Genomic DNA, 21515 nt, shown 5'->3' on the forward strand with positions numbered 1-21515 from the left:
TCAGCCATTTAGCACTGAGATAAAGAGACATCTGTTCACTTGGAAGGTTGTGAATCTTCAAAATTCTCTACCCCAGAGGGCTGTGGATGCTGTTGATGAGTATATTTAAGACTGAGATCAATAGATTTTTGGACACTAAGGGAATCGAGGGATATGGGGATAGGATTGGAAAGTTGAGTTGATTTCGAAGTTCAGCCACGATCTTAATAAATATGGCCAACTCTTGCTCTTATTTCTTAGGTTTTTATGTTCTTAAAGCAGTTAATAAAGCATATGGGATCCTGGGCTTTATAAATAGAGGCATAGAGTACAAAAGCCAGGAAGTTGTGCTAAACCTATATAAAGCGCGAGTTCGGCCCCAGCTGGAGTAGTGTCCAATTCTGAGCACCACACTTCAGGAAGGAGGTGAAGGCTTTGGAGAGGATACAGAAGAGATTTGATGATTGGTTCCAGGGATGAGGGATTACAGTTGCGTGGATAGACTGGAGAAGCTGGGGTGGTTCTCCTTGGAGCAGAGAAGGCAAAGGATAGATATAATAGAGATGTTTAAAATCATGAAGGGTTTAGATAGGGTAAATAAAGAGAAGCTGTTTCCAATGGTCGAACGTTCGATAACTAGAGAGTACAGATTTAAGGTGATTGGCAAAGCAATCAGAGGCGACAGAAAAACTTTTTAACGCAACGACTGGTTAGGATTTGGAATGCGCATTGCCTGAGAGTGGTGGATAAGGATTCAATAGTAACCTTCAAAAGGGAATTAGAGAGAAAAAATTACAGGGATCTGGGGCAGGAGTGGGAGAGTGGGACTAACTGAATTGCTCTTCGAAAGAGCTGGCGCAGATTCGATGGGCCGAATGGCCTCCTGTGCTGAACTATTGTATGATTCTTTGCACCTGGTGCATTTTCATTTGCCTCCTAATTTTCTCTCCGTCCCTCCTGAAGTCACTGCCTCACACTGGGCTCCCTGCGCATTCAGCAGCCCTGAATTACCTCACACAAGTGGGCATTCGTCATGTGTGAGCTTAAGCATTGAGGGTTGGAAGCCTGTTTGATTGTGGCTGGGGCACCACAACAAAATCAGATCCTGCATTCGCCCAAAATCCCACCTGAGCATTGGCTGGTGATCAGGAGAGGAAGGCAAGTCATGAGGAACTGAGGCCAATTGTAATACTTCAGCTGACATCAGGTAATTCTGGGAGATGAATCTTTAATATCTTCTGACCTATACAGATGTGTTTTCTAAACTATCTTTCACTGGGGCAAAAACTAGTTTCAATTGCAAAGTAAGAGAAAGTCCTGGAAGGTTGGCACTTGCCATGTAGGGTAGGAATGTACATCATTTTCTCCCTTCCTTACCTAAAGGCAGTGCCTCTGATTCCAACTAGCGTCCAGACATTTAGGAGAGGAGAGGACAAAATATGGTACTTTAAATAAAAAAGCATGTCAAGGAAATGTCTGATCATTCTGGGGGTAGTGTCACTGAGTTTGTTATGGTTTGTTACCAGAAACCAGCATTTTCACTGCACTAGGTGCTTGGCAGCAAACCACACTACACACGGTAAATATAGAAACTCAACAGATTAAATCACTTGCCCGAGCTATGATCGCAGATGCAAATGTAGAAAGGAACTCTCAAGAATTTGATGTGGGAATACGACCAGACATCTGCCAATATACCGATCTCGGGAAGATTTTTAAAAATGTTTTTCTTTCTCCTGATTAGCATTTTGCGGTTCGTGCTCAAGTCCATTACATTGATTAGAGCAAGACCTTGGAGCTATCAATAGTAGTACCTTTACATCATGGGGATCAATATATTTGTTCATGCATGTGCAGGAGGCAGTGATTCAATAAGCTGGGGAATGAAATGGAAATAAAATGGACTATAAAGATGTCCAACTCTATTTACTTGAAATTTTATTTAATTCAGAGTCTATCTAACTCCTGAACAGTGGGCTACAACCTCTTCTATAGACTTAATGTAAGTCATTTACTTACTACTTTTCTCCCCTTCTGATTCTGTGGTCTGACCTTCCCATGTCCTGCATCATTCCCAGTGGAGAGGAACAGACAGGCAACCTGTTCCTGGGCTTTTAGTGCTGCCATGTGCCCACTGGAGCCAAAGATGTTGAGACAGAAAATGCTGGATATACACAGCAGTCCGTCAGCATCTTTAAAGCGGAAAGATGGGTTCATGTTTTGGGAGGAGACCCTTTGTCAAGGAAGGGTGTCTCTCGATCTGAATTTCCCTCTCCTGTGGGGAAGTGGCTCATGGCAACTCAGCAAGTCCGCATAATGACATGTCTGACATCAGCAGCTCACTGTGAAGTGAATTAGCATTCTGCCATGCTGTGGCACAGTCTGTTGAAGTTTTAATACTCTGCGCTACTATGCTGCTTGGAGATTCCAAGTACTGTTGGCTTTTTATCCTTTTACCAACTTTATACGCTGCAGTCCTTTTTTTTAAAAAGCAGTGACTTTGACCAGTTTCTGAGGGAGAAGGAACGTCGGAAGAAACAGAGGGGCAGGAGTCGGCCATTCAGCCCCTTGAGCCTATTCCACCTTTCAGTTGCATCATGGCTGCTCCGTATCTTAATTCCATTTACCCACCTTGGTTCGTAACCCTTACTACCTTTGCCGAACAAAAATCTATCTAATCTCAGTTTTGAAATTTAAATTGACTCCCAGCCTCAACAGCGTTTTGGGGCAGAGAGTTCCATATTTCCACTACCCTTGTGTATTAAGGGTATGCACTCTCCAGTGAGAAGGATATGCACTCTGCAGTGTGAAAGACATTGGGTTTTATTAAGGATGCGTGGGTTCATCAAGTTTGTCTACTAATGAGTCACAGATAACCACGCCCCCTCCTCAGCCTTGTCTGATTGGTTTATGGAGCCATGGAGGTGTTTCCTGAAATTGGCCACAGGCTTTGTTTGCCTCCCGTAGGAGTTGGCATTCCTAACCGGTTGTCACAAGGTTGTACCGTCTGATGAATAGAGCAAGTTTTAGCATTCTTTTCTCACCTTTGTTTTCATATGCTCATTTACACAGTGATGGCTGAAACAATTCTGGTCTGGTGGCATAACATTGTGCCTCCTGTACCACACTGATCGCTTAATGGCAGTAAAGCTTTTTGATGAAACAAGATATAGAATGTCAAAAGAAGTTCATGCTGTAGAGATGTTGGGGCCTGAGCTTTTTGTGATGTCCAACTTGCAGTGCAATTTTCAGGGGATGCAGTTCCACTAATCGATTTGGCAAGATTGACCTTTTTAAGTTGTGATTGACTTTCAGCTTTCCTTCTCGTGTTGTCCTTTTTGCAGATGGTGTTACTGGGCATAGTGCTCCATCAATTTAATTCATAATTACAGAACAAAAAGCTGTCAGTCACTGAGATCAGTTCATGCATATTGCCAGAGGTAGCAGCAGAGCTCATCTACATGTCCCTAAAGCGAAAGCAAACTGTGGCGGAGTTCTAGTCATGTGGAAGAGGATAATATACAATCTGTTCTCTGTCGATGCCTGGTCAAGAGCAGGTTCACTTCAGTTTTTACTTGTTGCAAACTAATAGCAGCCTTGATCTATGGAAATTTGATTTGTTAAAGACAATCAGATCGTATCAGTATAATGTCTGCACTCTCCACGGTCCCTTCCATACTGCACGCCCTCACTGCCGTACTGTCCAAACTGCATTCCCTCTCTGTTGTGCCTCCTAAACTGTGTACACTCTCCAGGGATCCTCTAACACTGAATGCCCCCTCAGTGGTGCTTCCCATACAATGCAGCTTCTCTGGGTTTCTTCCGACTGACCTACAAAACCCAGAAAAGCTGTCACAACTCCCCCAAAAATGTAAAATTTAAAAAAACAGCCCTGAATAAAGGCCTGTGAGCAAGGCAACCAAATAAGTTTAAAAAGCTTCATGTTACATTGGATTTTCCGGATATTTATTGGCGTTTAGGCTTAACATTCCGCAATTCAGTTTGTTTTTCTGTGAAAACTGAAACCCTGTGGCCGGACGGACATTTAATATATGAAAATAAGTAATTACATTGCAAATGAGCTTGCCATAAACTGCAGCTCTTCCCAGCAATTCCATCAGTTGTATAAAATGGGAAAAAACATAAGTGCACAATTGCATACTAATCATCATTTTTTTTCGCAGATGACCAGCTTTTCAACCCCCTCCCCCGCTCACACTGCTTCCATGGTATCTATTAAAATAGCCTTTCTGACTGTGGCTAACTCCTGGATAAAGCGGTTTCTGGCATGCAGGGGATTCTGGGTAGTGTGAGATGCCATTGTTTTCCATTGACTGTCAGTGGAATTCTCCAATTCCATGACTTGGGGAAGTTGTTTGACTTGAATTATGGATTGCACCATCGATCAATGGAATGTAACAGAGGAGAAAGTGGGGCAGGTGAACATTACTGAGGGAACCGGGCCATGGGACACAGTTAGAATCATGCCAGTGAGTGTGACAAGCCCTTGGGCACATTTGCAGAAAGGATAGGGCAGGGCAATCACTTAAAAAAGTTGACTGTTGCCAATTATGTGTGTTGTGCACTCTTCGAAATTGCCTCCCATAGCACATACCCTCCCCACAATGCTGCGTGCCCTCTGTACTGTTTCTTCATACTGTGCGCCCTCACTCGTGATGCCTCCCATGACTTCTCCATGTCCTCTATGGTGCAAACTGTCCACAGTATCTCCCATACTGCATGCTCTCTTATCCTTCCGTTTCCCCCTCCAATACCTCCTCCACTATATAGCCTCTCTGCAGTGTCTTCTGTATTGTGCACCTTCTTCACAGTATCTCCTTGGCAAAATTTCCATTTTTATTCTTCAACCCTTCTGTACTCTTTCACACAAAGCAGTTGATTAGACAAGACTTTTCAAGATCCAATTTAAATACATTGCAAATTTTTTTTGGTCACATTGCATTTAGAGCTGCTTGGATGGTATCAGCCAGCAGTGACAAAAGAGTTCAGATAATGGATCTCACAAAAGCCATTTTGAGGCATTCTTATGCACCTTGAAGTGTCTGGTTTAGAAAACTTAAAAGTGCTTTTACACCTCAAAAAAAAAGTTATGTTTCTAACAGAATTCTTCATGTTGATACTTCCATATCTTCCAAAATTCCTCATTTTTATCAGCAAGATTAGACCAAGGAAGAAAATCATGGAAGTTTATGAAAAACAAGTTCTCTGTTGCATGATTTTAGAATGACTGGTTCCCATTTTCAGAAACCGTATTTATGTTATTAGCTGATTTAATGTTTGGGTAGACTTAACAGGATGCTGGTATTGTACTAAAGAATGATTATAGTTTTAATGGGGTCAAGTTTCGGCCTGAGTTGCTTCTATTTTTTTGGAGCAACTGGTTTAGAATGGAGTATCTTAGAAATTGCAATTCTCGACATTTAGTTTGCTCCAGTTCGAGTCAGTTAGAACAGTTTCATTTTGGAACAGATTTATTTTCAAAAGGGGGCGTGTCCGGCCACTTACGCCTGTTTTGAAAGTTTAGGCAGTGAAAACTAACTCCAAACTAACTTAGAATGGAGTAAATCTAGATTTTTGTACGCTCAGAAAAACCTTGCCTACACTTTAGAAATCAGGCGTAGGTTGCAAATCAGGCGTAGGGAACGAGGGGGGTAGGGGGGAAGGGAAGTAATTAAATTCTACAAGCATTCAACAGTCTTACTTATACAAATAAAGAGCCATCCTGACTAAAAAAATTATAAACAAAGCAAAGACAAAATATTGAATATTCCTACCTGTGTGAAGCAGCAGCAGCAGCCTTCGAGCTGCGGTGCTTCAGGCAGGCCTTCCTTCCATCTGGGAGACAGGGGCGGCGTCAGTGGCTCGACGGCAGCCGAAGACACAGCAAGCAGCCTTCAAGCTGCGAGGGAGACTGAGGCCATTCGGCCAGGGACAGGGAGAGACAGCCAGATAGCCAGTATGAAACTGAAATTTGCAGAATGGGTGCTGCATTGTCAACACCACGAATTATGCAATGGTTCGCCAGCAATTCACTGCACTGGAGAGAATTGATTGGAGCTCACCGCACCAGGAACGTCATAGCCCGTAGGCTGATGGGCAGGAGACCTTACCCACGTCGGCAATATCGAGCTAGGCGCTCGTACCTGGACATGAGCGAGGCTGATTGTGTCAAAAGGCTGTGTTTCCGCAGAGAAGTTGTCGCTGAGATCTGTGATATGCTGAGAGCAGATTTGTAGCCCAGAAGCAGAACGCCAACTGCCTTGTCTGTTGAAGTGAAGGTAACAGCTGCACTTGCCTTCTATGCCTTGGGATCGTTTCAGGCTACAACTGGAGATGTGTGCGTCATCTCTCAACATGCAATACATGCCTGCGTTTACCAGGTCACGGCTGCACTGTGCGCGGAGGAATGACTTCATCAATTTCCCAATGACCGCACAAGCGATCCATGAGAGGGCTGTGGGCTTCTTCAGGATTGCCAGCTTCCCAAAGGTGCAGGGCTGCATTGATTGTATCCACATAGCCTTGCGAGCACCTGTGGAGGATTCCGAGCAGTGCAGGAATAGAAAAGGTTTCCACTCCATCAATATGCAGCTCATGTGTGACGACAAGCAGTGCATCATGTCAGTCAATGCGGATACCCTGGCAGCACCCATGATGTGTTCATCCTACGCCACAGCGTTATATCTGACATGTTTGAGCAGCAGCCAGAAGGGCAGAGCTGGCTACTGAGAGACAAAGGGTACGGCCTGACTACCTGGCTCATGACGCCCCTACGCGTGACACGGACAGAAGCTGATCGTCAATACAACATGGCGCACATTGCGACGCGCAGCATCATTGAGAGGGCCATTGGCATATTGAAACAGCGTTTCCGATGCCTGGACCATTCCGGAGGCCACTTGCAATACTCTGCTCAGATTGTCGGTCACTTCACTGTTGTGTGCTGCAAGCTCCATAACTTAGCCATCATGAGGCAGCAGTAGCTGGTAGTGGAACCAGAAGACCCACATGAGGGTCCAGTGCCTGATAGTATTACAGAAAAGCAGGATGTGGATGATGATGACGATCAGGAAAGCATGCAAGTGCCTGATGCCGGAGCACGAGGTCGGAGGAGGGCCGTCCATTGTGCTCCTTTAACGATTGCTCGAGCCCTGCGCCAGCAGCTCATCTGTGAACACTTCAATTACTGATGCCTGAGGGCTCTGCGACTACTGTTGCGCATGGACATGTTTATTCTTTGCAGTTGTTCTTACGTTGTGTTGTGTTAATGGAAGATGAATCAGTTTTAATGAAAAAATATTTTATTGAAAATTAACGTCACTAATAAAATATTTGTTGTATCAAACTTTACTTTTTAATATGACTCTTGAAGATCACTTAAACTTTAAGATCACTTTTAGGAGAAAAATTAAATAAGATACAAAATGTGAGAGCATTTACACTATAAGATCACTTAAAAACCCTAAGATCATTTATAAGTTGTAAAGTTACAAAACTTACAAAACAATTTCAATTTGAAAAACGCTACTACAGCTACATCAAGAACAAGAACAAAAGCAGCAAAGAAAGGCTGCAACCATCTCTCATCCATATCTCAGTGAATGTTCACTTCTTCATGGGGGTGTCATTTGATTGGCGGGGCTGTGTGCCCTTATTGCAGCAGCTACCTCCCTGACAGCCTGTGCCGCCGATTGCATTCCCTCGGACATTCCTTCCCTAAATTCCCGTGTCATTACTGCTATTTCTCCCGTCAGGACCGTCACCTCTTCACCCACTGCAGTGACGCTACCGATGAGTGATCGGGTAAGCTCATTGGTCTCCATACCCAATACCACAACCTGAGCCGCATCTGTTGCACGCTGCATCTCAGGAGAACGTGTCTCCAATCTCCTTCTCCTCTGCCTGGGTCTGCCTCGTGGCACCACTACACTGGGAGGCGCGGGCACTGACGGTGGGACGCTCGGTGTCCCAAACGGCACCACTACACTGGGAGGCGCAGGCTGGGACGGTGGGACACTCTGTGTTCCAGACGGCGGTACTAGAGAAAGAGGCACGGGCTGGGATGGTGGGACGTTCGGTGTTCCAGACAACAGCACTTGTGTGCAAGCCATAGGCTGCGATAGTGGGTGAATGGGTGTAAACTGCTTCATTATATCACCAGCACCACTGGGACCCGCAACGTCGGAATCAAAACCATGGAAGGTGGAACCAGAACCTATGCAAGGGGTTGAAACTCTGATACCCCTTAATGGGGGCTCATAAACATTAATTTTGAAGCTCTCCCCTGTAGACATTTAGTCATCACCGCCATCATCCAGCCTGGATCGTCCGCATCTGGTTGTACTGGTTCTTGTTCTGTATCTTCAGGATCCTCAGGGTTGGCATCATCATCATCATCATCATCATCATCATGTTCTGCCAAATACATCAGAACAGTCAAATGTTTAACAGCAAGGGAGGGGGCAGGATGGGTGGCATGAGTACTCTCACACATAGCAGGCCAGGCAGCAGGTTGACTTGAAGGGCCACGATGCATTTTCAGGACTTGCCCTCTTCCTCGCGTGCGGGCCCAGCTTGTGTTGTACTGATTGCTTTTCTCCATGTATGACTCATCATAGCAGCTACCCTCTGTTCCAAGGGTGTCAGTGGATACAGATTGGGCGTGCCTCCTCCTGTTCGAGTTGCTTCCCTTTTGTTGTGGGTCAATTTCTTCTGCAAAGAGTAAAATATAACTTTTTACAGAGTGCGTCTTTCTGCAGGGTGGGACATACAGATAGTCACATTACAATTACGATTACATTAAAAATTGAAAATATTACTTACACTAACTACTTGACCAAGGTCGTGCCATTTCTTTTTACACTGGCTTCCAGTTCTCCTGGTATGCACCACTGCTCAGTAATCTTCTGCAACTTGGTTCCAAAGTTTCTTCATTTCTTTAGGTGGCACTTTTATGCGACCTCTGTTGCTGGTATCTAGCTCCTGCCATCTCTGCTCAGTGATGTTGACTAATATCTCCACTTCCTCATGCAAGAAATTCTTTGTTCTTGGTGGACGTTGTTCCATTGCTGTATTGAATTGACACTCTTATTTTTCAAAACACACAGTCCTTAATTTGCATGCACCTATGCAGCACCTGTTCTGGAAGTTTAGCAGTGAAAACCAGCACTCAATGATTTCAGCAGGTGATTTCTTCAACAGTGCTGCTAAAAGCACTCCTTCAGACACCAAAAAATCACCAAAATTCAATCCCAAGCCTTTTCAGAGGTCCACGAGACAAATCAGCATTTTTCTTTAAGTTCCTTTAAAAATGGCCGAGTGCCAATGTTTTTGGGCTACTGCGCGTGCGCTCCAACGCGCATGCGCAGGGCTGCCGACACGACGTTGCCTCATTTAACTTAACCCCGCCCCCCTCCACTTGCAGAATCGACACGACTCTGTGGCTCCGCCCCCTGCTGCTGTCTGTGCACCACGCCGAGCTCCCAGGGACCAGCAAGGAGCCGGAGAATTAAGAGGTATTTTTCTATCGCGCTTTTAGGCGCGAAAAATGGGCGTCCAGGTCGGGCCTGCGCCGTTCTAGGCATGGCACGAAACTTGACCCCATTAGTTCTACACATTTTTTGGTATTCAGTTATTAAAATGTGCTGGAAAATCCAAAGGGGAAGTACAGGGGGAAAAACTACATAAGTTATCAGAAAAGCTTGATCCATATCTTGGAGGGAGTAAAACCATGAGGCAAGTCAAAAGTAGAGCTTTGTCATCAACGATCATATAAAATCAAAATATGTGGGGGAGCATGGAACAAATAGGCAGCACACTCTGTTTGAGCAGTGTATCTCTGTCAGCTGGGTCCTGGGCTCCATTCCAGCCCAGACTCCAATCTGACAGCTCGAACAGTCTGAGTGACTGGAATTTGGGAAATTTCAACAATATCTGGGTCAGCGTGAGTGCATGGTATAAAACTGGTCGTAACTCAGGACTAATAGGCAATAAATTGGCATACTTGCTCAGTGTGGGAATTAGAAATGTCACACTTGTGCATTTCATCTACATAGCAAGTGACTGCATTTCCAAGTAATTGATCGAGATTTGTGGCAAGATGATGTCTAAATGTAAGCTTTCAAGGCTGTTTTTCTGGAGTTGGAGGTCAAGGCATGTTTGTTGGGACAGAATGGAAAGAACTTTATTCTAAGCGGATCTGTGCTTGATGCTGACGCTGGATGCCGAAAGTGTGAGAATATTCCATTACCTAACTCTGAATCTCTCTCCTTTCCTCCCCCTCCCCAGAGAAAAAAAATATCGAAGCTTATTCAAAAAAAACTTAACTAATCTAAACTGCACCGAGTTCGGCAGAGATGTGCAGTGCCACCTGGTGGAAACTCAGGTCAAAATGACATTCACATGAAGATCTTCCCTTTGGTGCGTGTTTTGACTGGGTTCTGAGGCCGAGCATCCAGCCAACAAGAGAACAGGAAAATCAACAAGGGTTCCCACTGTGAGCTATACTGCAGGCTCACCCCAATGTGGCTGGTTGCACAGTGAAATAATAAATACCCATGAGGTGTGATTGATCTCCATGCCAGAATCCAGGATGCACAGCTGAAAGTCTACAAAAGGAAGAAAATGCATTGAAATTTGAATATATATATATATACAGGATAGTGAACTTACAAAAATCCTTCCATACTGAGGAATTCCTGCATTGTTGGCGAAACCATTCTTTGGGTGAAACATAAAGCTGAGGCCCCATTTACCTGCTCAGACATTAAAACCCCCCATGGTGCCATTTGAAGAAGAGCAGGGAGTTATCCCAGTGTCTTGGCTATCATTCTTCGCTCAACCAACAGATTAACTGGCCATTCATTTCATTGTTGTTGGTGGAAATCTTGCTATGTGTAAAATCGCTGCCTTTTGATTATGTATCAACATTTCAAGGTACAGTAATTACCTTGAAATGTTGATACATAATCAAAAGGCAGCGATTTTTCGAGTAGAAGCTATTAAGCACTATATAAATGATGTCTTCCTTTCTTTCTCTTCCGCCATTTTCTTTCCTTTCCTTCCTTCACAACCTGAATACACCTTTAGATTCTACCTCAAAATGCTGCGGATGCTGGAATCTGAAATCAAAACAGAAAATGCTGAAATCTCAGCGGGTCAGGCAGCATCTGTGGAGCGAGAAACAGTTAATGTTTCAGGTTGATGACCCTTTGTTACATGCAACATCTCATTGCGCTGTACCTGGGAGAGCAAATAGCTTGAGAAGAAACACTCATGGCCTTTATAAACAGCTCCCAGTGATTTACAGGCAATGACCCAATCTCAGGATTCCGGTGAGCATACAACATTGGAGTTGTCGTCTCGCAGCTTTGTGACATCATCCACACCTCTCGATTGGAAAACCGAGTTGTATTTAGTCAACAGTATCCCATTATCCTGCATGTAATCCAGTAACGAAGAAGGATTGGCCCCAGTCACTTGGAGATGGAGAGGGATATGCTGGCATGATCGCAACGGCGACTGCTGTACTTAAAATAAATCTGTACAAGCGGTAGGTTCTGAGAGCTGAGGGAGGTTAAGCATTTTCACCTGCTCCTTTCAGCTAAAATCCCAGTCAATGAGAATTAATGGAAAAGCATTTGACCCATTTCATTAACTCCTGTGAACCTGAAATCTCATCCTATCCAGACCATCCCTACAGTTTTTGCTACACAACATCAATCTTCAGTTTCTTGCACTTTTTTGGCATAGCATGGCGACCTCTATTGCTTATGAAGCATCCAACAGTTCATTAAAAATAGGCCCATGACTAAACAAAAGGCTTTCCATAGCGGTGATATCAATGAGGTCCATTCTCGAGGCTTTTTTCTCCCTCTAATGTTCTCTTCTCCTTTCCTGAAGGTTATTTTTGGGGTAATGAAACCATGGTCACTGGCAGCTCTCTGATATCTCACTGAAATAGCTGTTCTTCATGTGAGAGCTAAGCTGGTCTTCAAATGAGAGCCAAACCAGTGAGTATATGGAGACTAATTATAGTGATCTTGACATTTACTTGCGTGCACTTTTCAACAGTGGTTACTCGATATCAAACAGGAGTAGATCCTTTCGTTGTTTTTTTTTCTTTGTTCACCTCCAAAGCCCAGGGCTGCTGCAACCAATTGTGCTACATTGATATTCTAATTGCGATCAGGGATCTTCTGGTCTGTGCTATACTGGACGGTGTATTTACCAAATTTAACCTTGTAATAACTCAAGATTCCTTCTTTTTTGGGGGATTCATTGGAGGCATTTCTAGAGCAATGAGAACAATTCTCCCACTGCCCAGTTTAACACACTTCATACACCATTAACTCAGCACAGTGTGAAGTCAACTCTCAAATACCTATACTGAAAATTCAGGTGTTGAAGTTTGCTGTCGATTGCATTTCACTAAGTGGCTTTTCCTGGCCATCAACTTAAAGCGATGGATCTCATATTCATTACCCCTTTTTAACTTAAAAAAAAATAATTAAACACTTTTTTCTGCATTTTTTAAAAAAAAATACAATATAAATATATAGATACTCGGGATATTTAACCGAGCCCTCCTCTACCTGTTCGTGTGGATGTAAATAGTCCCATGGTACGTTTCAGAGGGAAAGCATGGTATTCTCCTCGTGTCCTGGGAAATATTTCCTTCCTTCCTCATCCCCAGAAATGATTAACTGGTCATATTTCCCATTGATGATTGTAGGACAGTGCTGTGTGCAAATTGGTTGCTACATTTGCTACAAAATAATAGTAACACTTCAAAAGTAATTCATTGGCTGTGAAAGATGCTTATAGAAATGTACGTTCTTTCTTGCATAGATGAACACTGCTCGGTTTCACACCTCTTTCCCCACCCCCATCCCCCCACACCCAATTTACTCCCCTTCTCTCTTGAAGCAGCTGATTCTGGGGTTCAGGTTTCATCGATGCTATCAAGGTGAAATCTTTCCTCAGGAGAGACATTGTGCTTCTTCTCTTTGTGTTTTGAATGTCAATATTTTTGGCAGGCATTTGGGTGCAAATTTTAATTTTGTTCTTTTTCCCCTGGTCTTGGGGTGGATGGGGGAGTTATGGGCTGCACATTCAAAGTATCCAACTTTTCTGCAGTATGCATTAATGCTGTTGTAGCTGATGATTAAGTTGCACTGTGGACAGTAAACTATATCTAATTTCTGCTATACTACCTGCTTCAACGTTGGAACATTACTTTCAGTTACACTGCTGAAAGTTTACGCAACTTACCTCTACCTGCTGTATTCGTAGTGTACTACATTCTGAAGCAACTGCTGGAGAAACAACAGGCATTAGCATCTGCATAATCTATTCATCGCAAGGGAATATCGCACTTTCTTTAATTGGATTGTCCATGGAGAAACTGAAGAGCGATCTATCCAAGGAGATATCAGTTCATTATCACTTTAATGAACTAAAACAGTCGAGGAAACAGACAATCCCCTTGCAGTGTACAGAATTACAAAGCTTGTCTCTAGCCAGATACAGGAAGTTGTTTGTCTGAGGCATGCCTTCATGGATGGTATGGAGCAAGACACTCCAAGGTGGCAGAGGGCAGTACGATGCAAGATGCTTCAAGGTGGGAGAGGGCAGTACGATGCAAGATGCTTCAAGGTGGCAGAGGGCAGTACGATGCAAGATGTTCCAAGGTGGCAGAGGGAAGTACGATGCAAGATGCTCCACAGTGAGAGAGTAGCATGAAGCAAGGTGCTCCAAGGAAGGAGAGAGCAGTTTGAAGCAAGGTGCTCCAAGGAAGGAGAGAACAGTTTGAAGCAAGGTGCTCCAAGGAAGGAGAGAGCAGTTTGAAGCAAGGTGCTCCAAGGTGGGATATGGAAGTAAGAAGCAAGATGTCCATGTTTGGAGAGGACAGTTTGAAGCAAGATGCCCTATGGTGAAATATGGCAGAACTAAGCAAAATGTTCCATGGTCAAAAAGGGCAGTATGAAGCAAGATGCTCCACAGTCGGAGAGGCCAGCATGAAGCAAGATGCCCCCCACATCCTGCTAAGGATGGAGGGAAAATTGGTGGCAGATTTACCCGGCCCTAGCTCAGTCGTGCCATTTACTGAGACTTAGAGGTTGGTGGTTGAGCTGTCCTCTCAGCTGGGGTGTGATATACGCAGGGCATTAGCGGAAAAGAAATGTGCATTTTAAAAAGAGCCCAGGTAAGTAATTTGTTTACAACAACAGCTTACATTTATATCGTGACTTTAACATAAAAACAAGTCCCAAGTTGCTTATGATATTTTTATCGTCTACTTACTACTCACTTATTATAGTCTTGAACATAAAGCCCAGTCTCGAATGTTGGAATCGATCTATCCAAGGAGGTACTCTCCAGTGGGAGAGTATTTTTCTTCAGGTGTGCCTCTTTACTGACTAGCTAAGGACCATTATTGATGGGTTTCCATGGAGCTGTCTGTGGAGGCTTGGACTAGCTTGCTTTCATTTGAAGATGCAAGCAGAATTAAAAAAAACCTGTATATAGTTTTTTTGCTTGATATTTATGGGGCTTTGCAGTGGTATGGGCCCATCATGGTCTTGTGTCCAGTCCTACAGTGCGGCCACATGGGCCAAGGACTACTGCTCGTGTGGAGGATAAACATCAACACAGACTGGTTGGACTGAATGGCCTGTTTCCGTGATGTAAGTTCTGTAATACTTTCTATGTTATGTTGTAGCTTTATGCCCACATGACACTGCACAACAAGTCTGTGACGTGGTATATCATGACAAGAAACAAGTTGAGACCCGGCCTTTGATCAGAGAGGAAGATGGAAAATCACTAGTAAAATGTGGCCAACCTTAAAACAGTCTGGCTCCCGAAACAAACCCACTGCATGGATTGCACAGATTCTGTGAGCTTTTGAGCACTGGATATCCGCAAGTAGGTTTTACCACATTGAATTTAAAACAATCTGATGGTTAAAATGTCCTGTGCAATGCTGTGCTGGTGCCAACTCAATGCGCCTGTCATTGCCAGGGCAGAATGCACACATGAGAAGTCATAGGCACTGTGTAAAGTAAACACAACGCTGGGCATTTTTACCCGCCTCCCAGGATCTGGCTCAGAAACTGAGCTGCTTGAGGCTGAGTTGCTCTCTGTCTCATTCAGCACCAATCAGCTGATTTGTGAAGAGCACACATTGCTGCTTCCAGACAGTACCATGACATTATCCAGTCAGCTTTTTCTTTAATGAATTATCCAGCCACTAAGCCAACTAAAAGATGAATATAAAATGAGCTCCTTGTGCTGAGACAGAGTGCCAAGGAGCTCCAGTAATTCTTGGATAGGTGTCAGCCAGCAGTAACCTCTACTTGAGTTCATAGAATCATACAACACAGGAGGCCATTCTGCCCATCATGGTTGTGCTGGCTCTCTGAACAAACTACCAATTAGTCCCATTCCCCATGCTCTTTCCCCTTCGCCCTGAAAATGCTTCCTTTTATATATCCAATTCCCCTTTTAAAATGAGTATTGAATCCACTTCCACCATTCTTGTTCAGGTGGGATGCAATCTGATTTTTGTGTGTAAGTTGTAAAGCAAGATCGTTTTTCTTTGAAAGGACACAACGGAGGGAGCTCCTTTGCACCGTGCAATGCAACAATATAATCCGCATCAGAAACGGTTGCCATTTCACATCAGTACCTCATTGCCTGCTTATGGCATTGCTCCCAAAATGGTGACATTGATGGGACTCACCGGTGAGGGGTCAGTTGCAGCGGAGGTTTGGTGGAGCCAGTGGGAAGGTTTGTGTCCACATTCTCAGCACGGGGTGGATGTGCAGCATGGAAGAATCCGATTCCATGGAGCACAGAATGCCACGTGTACAAGGCGTTAAATTAAAGCAATATGCCGTGCAACTGAATTCCGACACCTCCAATTCCTTTTGAACAGAGTACCCGATCTCCACTGAGCAGTTCAGAGGAGAGTTGCAGAACGAAGCGTGCAAACTTGTAATCCGGCAGGGGAGCTGGGGAATTCCACGGCAACTGCTCCCACGCCCCGAGCTGCTTTCAGTTATATGCTGCTTACCAACAGAGGTGCGACAGAGGTCACCTTCACTGAAGACTAAAGCAAGGGAAGAGATAGAAAGTAACTTTCTGAAATCGTAAATGTACTTATAGCCGGTGGGGGGGGAGCGGAATCCTAGTGATCCCGACTTGCAATTGTGTGAAAATCACAATCTTCCCACTTGGCCTTTCTGACCGTGCAGTTGACTGGGGTGAATATATCAAAGAAGCAGTTCAAGTTCTGCTTCATTAACGGAGTCATATGCTTATCAGCCATTCTCCAAGTCAAATCTGCCACAGTGAATTGAATCTCTGAGCCGTTACAGTGGTTTTGGTCTCATCGACCATTTCTGCCCCCTGCTGTTGGCAGCTAATCTGGAATCAATATTTGTCCCTGTATGTCTCTGCACTTTACGGGGGAGGGGGAGTGATGGCTGCGGAAGTGTACCTCATGGAGCACTGGGACCACTTGGGGTCCTGTCAGTGTAATTGATTATTGCAACGTGTACAGTACTGCAGACAGGTGAGACCTCCTGAAGTGGAACAAATCGGTACCGATTGCAGCTCCCCTCTGAGACGCCGATTTGGATTTGGGCTTCCTTTCCTGACACATTGATTTATATATTTGTGGCCAGTCCTTAATGAATAGCGCCCATCATGGGTCAGTGGAAGCCCCTGCTGAATAAGCCCTGTCAGAGCTGGGAGGAGAATGAATAATGTTTTAAAAACCTATCGCTGTAGATTTAGGAGAACGTGGATGGCAAAAGAGGGAAAGGTCAGTTACCTCCACTGTAATTAAGACTAAGCAAACATTCAATCCTTTCTGTCTGCCAACAGGTGAACTGAACAGCCTGTGAGCTAAAAATAATAATAATTGTTTTAACAGGCGATCGCGTGAAAATATTGCATCACAAAAGCGTGCTGGAGTTTTTTAAACCGGCCTGTATCTCACTGCAGGAGCACTTGCTTGTTGACGACTGTCTTGCAGGTTACATTGCAAACGAGTGTGATTTGGGCAGCGTCATGCAAGTTGTACCTGATGGTTTTTTAAATGTGCAGCCAGTTTCGGTTTGCTGTCATAAAATGGGGAGTTTATTTCCAGCCACCTCCTGATCCCTGCAGGATCCAGATAACTTTCTACCACTTTGTGCCGGTGTTCCGGGACCGTGTGCTCAGTCACTGCGAGTTTTCTTTTACAACTTCGCATGCAGAATTAACGAGGTATTGATTGGAGGGGCCAGTTCTGTTTTCAACCTGGGGGTGTAAATCTCCCGAAAGGAACATGGCTCAAATGCCGCACACCTGCCAGTCCAGTCATTCAGTTGAATCCACAACTTACTGATGCAAAAGTGAGAATATTACTTTTTTCTTTTTTCATCGAGTTGAGTAGCTATAGACTGCTGCATGTGATAGCTGCACTGAAATAAAAATACACATAGAATTAACAGGCCATTCGGCCCACCTGGTCCATGCTGTTGTTTATGCTCCACATGAGCCTCCTCACTCCCTACTTTGTCCAACCCGATCAAAATATCCTTCTATTGTGGGTTCAAGTCCCACTCCAGGGACTTCAGCACAAAAAAATGTAAGCTGATTCTCCAGTGCAGTGCTGAGGGAGCGCTGCACTGTCAGCGGTGCCATCTTTCGGATGAGACGTTAAACCAAGTCTCTGCTCTCTCAAGTGGACGTAAAAGATCCCAATACCTATCCCTCAATCAACGTAACAAAAACAGATTATCTGGTCATTATTACATTGCTTTTTGTTGGAGCTTGCTTGTGCACAAATTGGCTAACGCGTTTCCCACATTACAACAGTGACTACACTCTAAGAAGTACTTCATTGGCTGTAAAGCGTTTTGAGACATATGGTGGTCGTGAAAGACGCTATATAAATCCAAGTCAGTGTTTTTGCTTCTTTCTCTTTCATGTACTTATCTCATTTCCCCTTAAATGCATCTATGCTGTTAGCCTCAACTATTCCTTGTGATAGCATTCTAACCACTCATTGGGTGAAGAATTGCTCCTGAATTCATTGGATTTATTAGTGACTGTCTTATATGTATGTACCCTAGTTTTAGACTCCACCACAAGTGGAAACACCCTCTCTGCATCTACCCTATAAAAACCCTTTCATAACTTTGAAGACATTTATTCTCACCATCTGAAAGAGAGAGGCAGCTGGTATGTGTGCCATTAGCTGGTAGAAACTTTGTTTCTTCCACACCAATACATTTATGTCTCCCCTCTTAAGTGGCCAGATCACCATTCTCCCTGCTCAGAAGGCAAGCGGGTAGTCTCATCCCAGGTTTACTTTTGAGTTAGTTGATAGGTTTGTGAAAGCAGCACAGGGTGACTTGGCTCCCCATTTTCTATCTCTCCCTCTATGGAGGTGGTTCACCGATATCATGACCTAGCTGGCAGAATCGTCACAATTCTTACTTGAGCAGACTAAATTCACTTGAGAGGAGTTCACAGTTGAATGGTTTTATACTCACGAGTGATCAAGTAGCACAGTAATCAAACACCTGTCTACTAACCAGATGTCTTTTTGCTACAAATCCTGGAGCAGCCTCATAGTGACGTTTTCCTGCTGCTGCCCAGCAGCCTGTTTCCACTTCACACCAATGTCACTGGTTGGGGTGCCAGATTTGGCGAGCACGGGGTGAGAGAAAAGCTAACAGAGTTGGATTTGGTGACAAACGAGCATTAGTCCCAGACTTTCCTGACCTATCAGAGGAAGGTTGCCTCGTGCCCAAGTAGCTGCCAAGAAAATTAATGAGTAAAAGAAGATAAAATGTGGCTATGAAAAAATGCTGAGCAAAATATTGATTTTCACTTTTTAGTTTCTGTGAATACGGTTGTATTTCACCCAGTAGATAAAAACACTCAGTGGATCATCACTTTTATACGCTAATGATTTATGTTAGTTATAAAGAAGAGGCACGCAGGTATCACCTCAATTAGCAGACTCAGTGCCCACTTCACTAAGCTCCCAATCTTGGCCATAGTGCAATTGGAGCTGAACAGTGAGAAGATAACTCTGGTTCTGGGCGGTGGGCAGCCACCTCCTAGCTACATTCGTACACCTTCAAGCTGGCTTGGATTGATACTGGGAGCAGGTTTTTTGTCCCCTTGACCACAACGGCTATATGGACTGGAAAGAAAACAGAAGGATTTCATACCCTTAGAGCACATACTTCAATGTGCACTGTGCGCCAGTAGGACAAGGAGGCACAGGTTTAAACTAGTGAAAAGCAACATTAGGTCTGATTTTATCTAAGTTGTTTCTCACAAAGCGTGATTAAAAATTAGAATGGATTTCCAGGTAGGTTAGTGGAGGAATCATTTAGGAGACAATTGTATGCTAAAATGGGGATGGAACTGTAAGCTTTCCAAGATGGATAAGCTAAGATAGGCTGAATCCTAATGATAGGATTTTCCTCTCCAATTGAAGAATTCAGCCATAGGAACAGAAATGGGGAAGAGAAAAATACCACTTGACTGAATTTATCTCGTGCGTTGTACATTGTGTTCTGTCCTCAAATAAACTACAGTTATATAGGGTATTACTTACCGAATCTAGGGAGAAAATGAATATAACTGATATAAATTGTTAGCAAATAAAACTGACGATCCACTAAGTTTTTTTTAATCTTTCGGACAAAATAAGAAAATATTCACTGAACTAAATTCGATTCTTTTAATGTTTGTGATGTGCATAGGGCCTTACTCGAAGCTGTAACTAATTGTGGCACGGAATAGTAGATTGCAGTTCATACTCGTGATTCCATATGCAGTGAGCTCCTGTTCTCGACTCTGCTATTGTGAGGAGTTGGCAGGTGGAGAGTGGGCAAGAGAGAAAGAAAGGATGTGTCACCCCAGCTCCACCTTGGTATTTTAACCAGTCAGAGCGGGGCTCCCCTCTGACATGAATTATGTTGCTGCAAGGAACCTGGGTGGGCGCTAACTTTTTAAATATATGTTTCAATGGAAAAAAAACGTGCATAATTTATTGCATTGTTCCCTGAGGATGATGTGCCAGTTGATAAGGTGTTGCTCTTTTTTTCCCCGCAGAGCACAGTGGTGGTGGAGAAGTCAATGCAGGACCTGGTGAACCTGATGCACGACCTGAGTGCATACTCTGACCAGTTCCTGAACATGGTGTGTGTGAAGTTGCAGGAGTACAAGGACACGTGTACAATCGCCTACAGGTAGTGGCCAATTGTGATAGAGAAATGAACCCTAATCCTGTCGTTAATTGTCAATCATTGTCACCATTGAATATATTTAAGGTGGAGATGGGCAGAATTTTGAACGATAAGGGACTGAAGGGTTATGGGGAGCGGGCGGGAAAGTGGAGTTGAGGCCAGGATCAGATCAGCCATGATCTTATTGAATGGCGGAGCAGACTCAAGGGGCCAAATGGCCTACTCCTGTTCCTATTTCTTATATTCCTGTGTTCTTATGTTAAGTTGCTCACTTGCGTGTCATTATTAACATAATTTTCTTGCTTTTTGTTTTTAACTCCTATGGACAAAACCTCCTTGGGTTGCTATGACGACATGCTCAAACTTACAGGTACCCGATGCCACTGAGCATTGGCACTTTCCTGGAGAGGTGCACGTTTTGTGTATACTGTTTGACAGGCTGCGACAATTCACTGAATTCCTGCCTCGTTGCTAGGAAGTGTTGAACATAAGGCCAGGTGCTTCTCCACAGAGAGGGAAATATATCAGAGAAACAGTCATCGCCAAGCTGCTCTCGCACACCTTCTGATTATTTTTTTTTTTATCAATTTGTCATATCCTCTCCAGCAAACCCTAATTGGTTCAGCTTCTCTTCAGTTCAGTGACGTGATGGTATTGGCCTGGAACATGTTTAGTCTGCTCAGCCCACTCTCATTTAAAATGACAGCTAACATCGCCAGTTGCAATTACTTACATTCTTGTTGCATTGTCCACATAAAGAGGGGTCTCAGAGCAGATTACATGGTGGAGAACACTGAATTACACAGAATCTACAGCACAGAAACAGGCCATTGGGCCCAACTGGTCTATGCCGGTGTTTGTATGCCACACGAGCTTCCTCCTCCTAATTGCAGGTAGAGCGTCCGAAATCCAGAAACTTCGGGACCGAGGCCATTCCAGATTTCGGGTATTTCCGGATTTCGGAACGTCTTTCTGAGGTCCCGAATCCGCAAATGCCTGGGCCGAGGTAAGGTATGGGGCGGAGGGGGGGTGCGTGTTGGTGGAACATGGGGTCAACGGCCGGGAAAAACCTGCCTTGAAGAGCTGCAAAAAAGGTAAGTTAAAGTTTTTATTTTTTAATTCTTTTTCAGCGATTTAGGTTAAGGGTTTTGTGAATATTTATTTTGGGGGGGTGTTTTTCCCCCTCGCAGCAGGAATCGTTTTTTTTTTAATGTCCGGATTTTGGAACATTTTCCGGATTCCGGATGACCT

The 21515-nt window shown here is 44.1% G+C and overlaps 1 protein-coding gene across 1 annotated transcript in view; it reads left to right on the forward strand.

Annotated features, from left to right (window-relative positions):
* The window catches only part of exoc4 (exocyst complex component 4), a 617734-nt gene that overhangs the window by 486237 nt on the left and 109982 nt on the right, over nt 1–21515 (forward strand). The window contains exon 11 of the mRNA XM_070897190.1: nt 20131–20267. Within this exon, the coding sequence (XP_070753291.1) occupies nt 20131–20267 (137 nt within the window). The remainder of the gene's footprint in view (nt 1–20130; nt 20268–21515) is intronic.

Source organism: Pristiophorus japonicus, chromosome 13 (genome assembly GCF_044704955.1).
Source record: "Pristiophorus japonicus isolate sPriJap1 chromosome 13, sPriJap1.hap1, whole genome shotgun sequence".
Classification (NCBI taxonomy): domain Eukaryota; kingdom Metazoa; phylum Chordata; class Chondrichthyes; family Pristiophoridae; genus Pristiophorus; species Pristiophorus japonicus.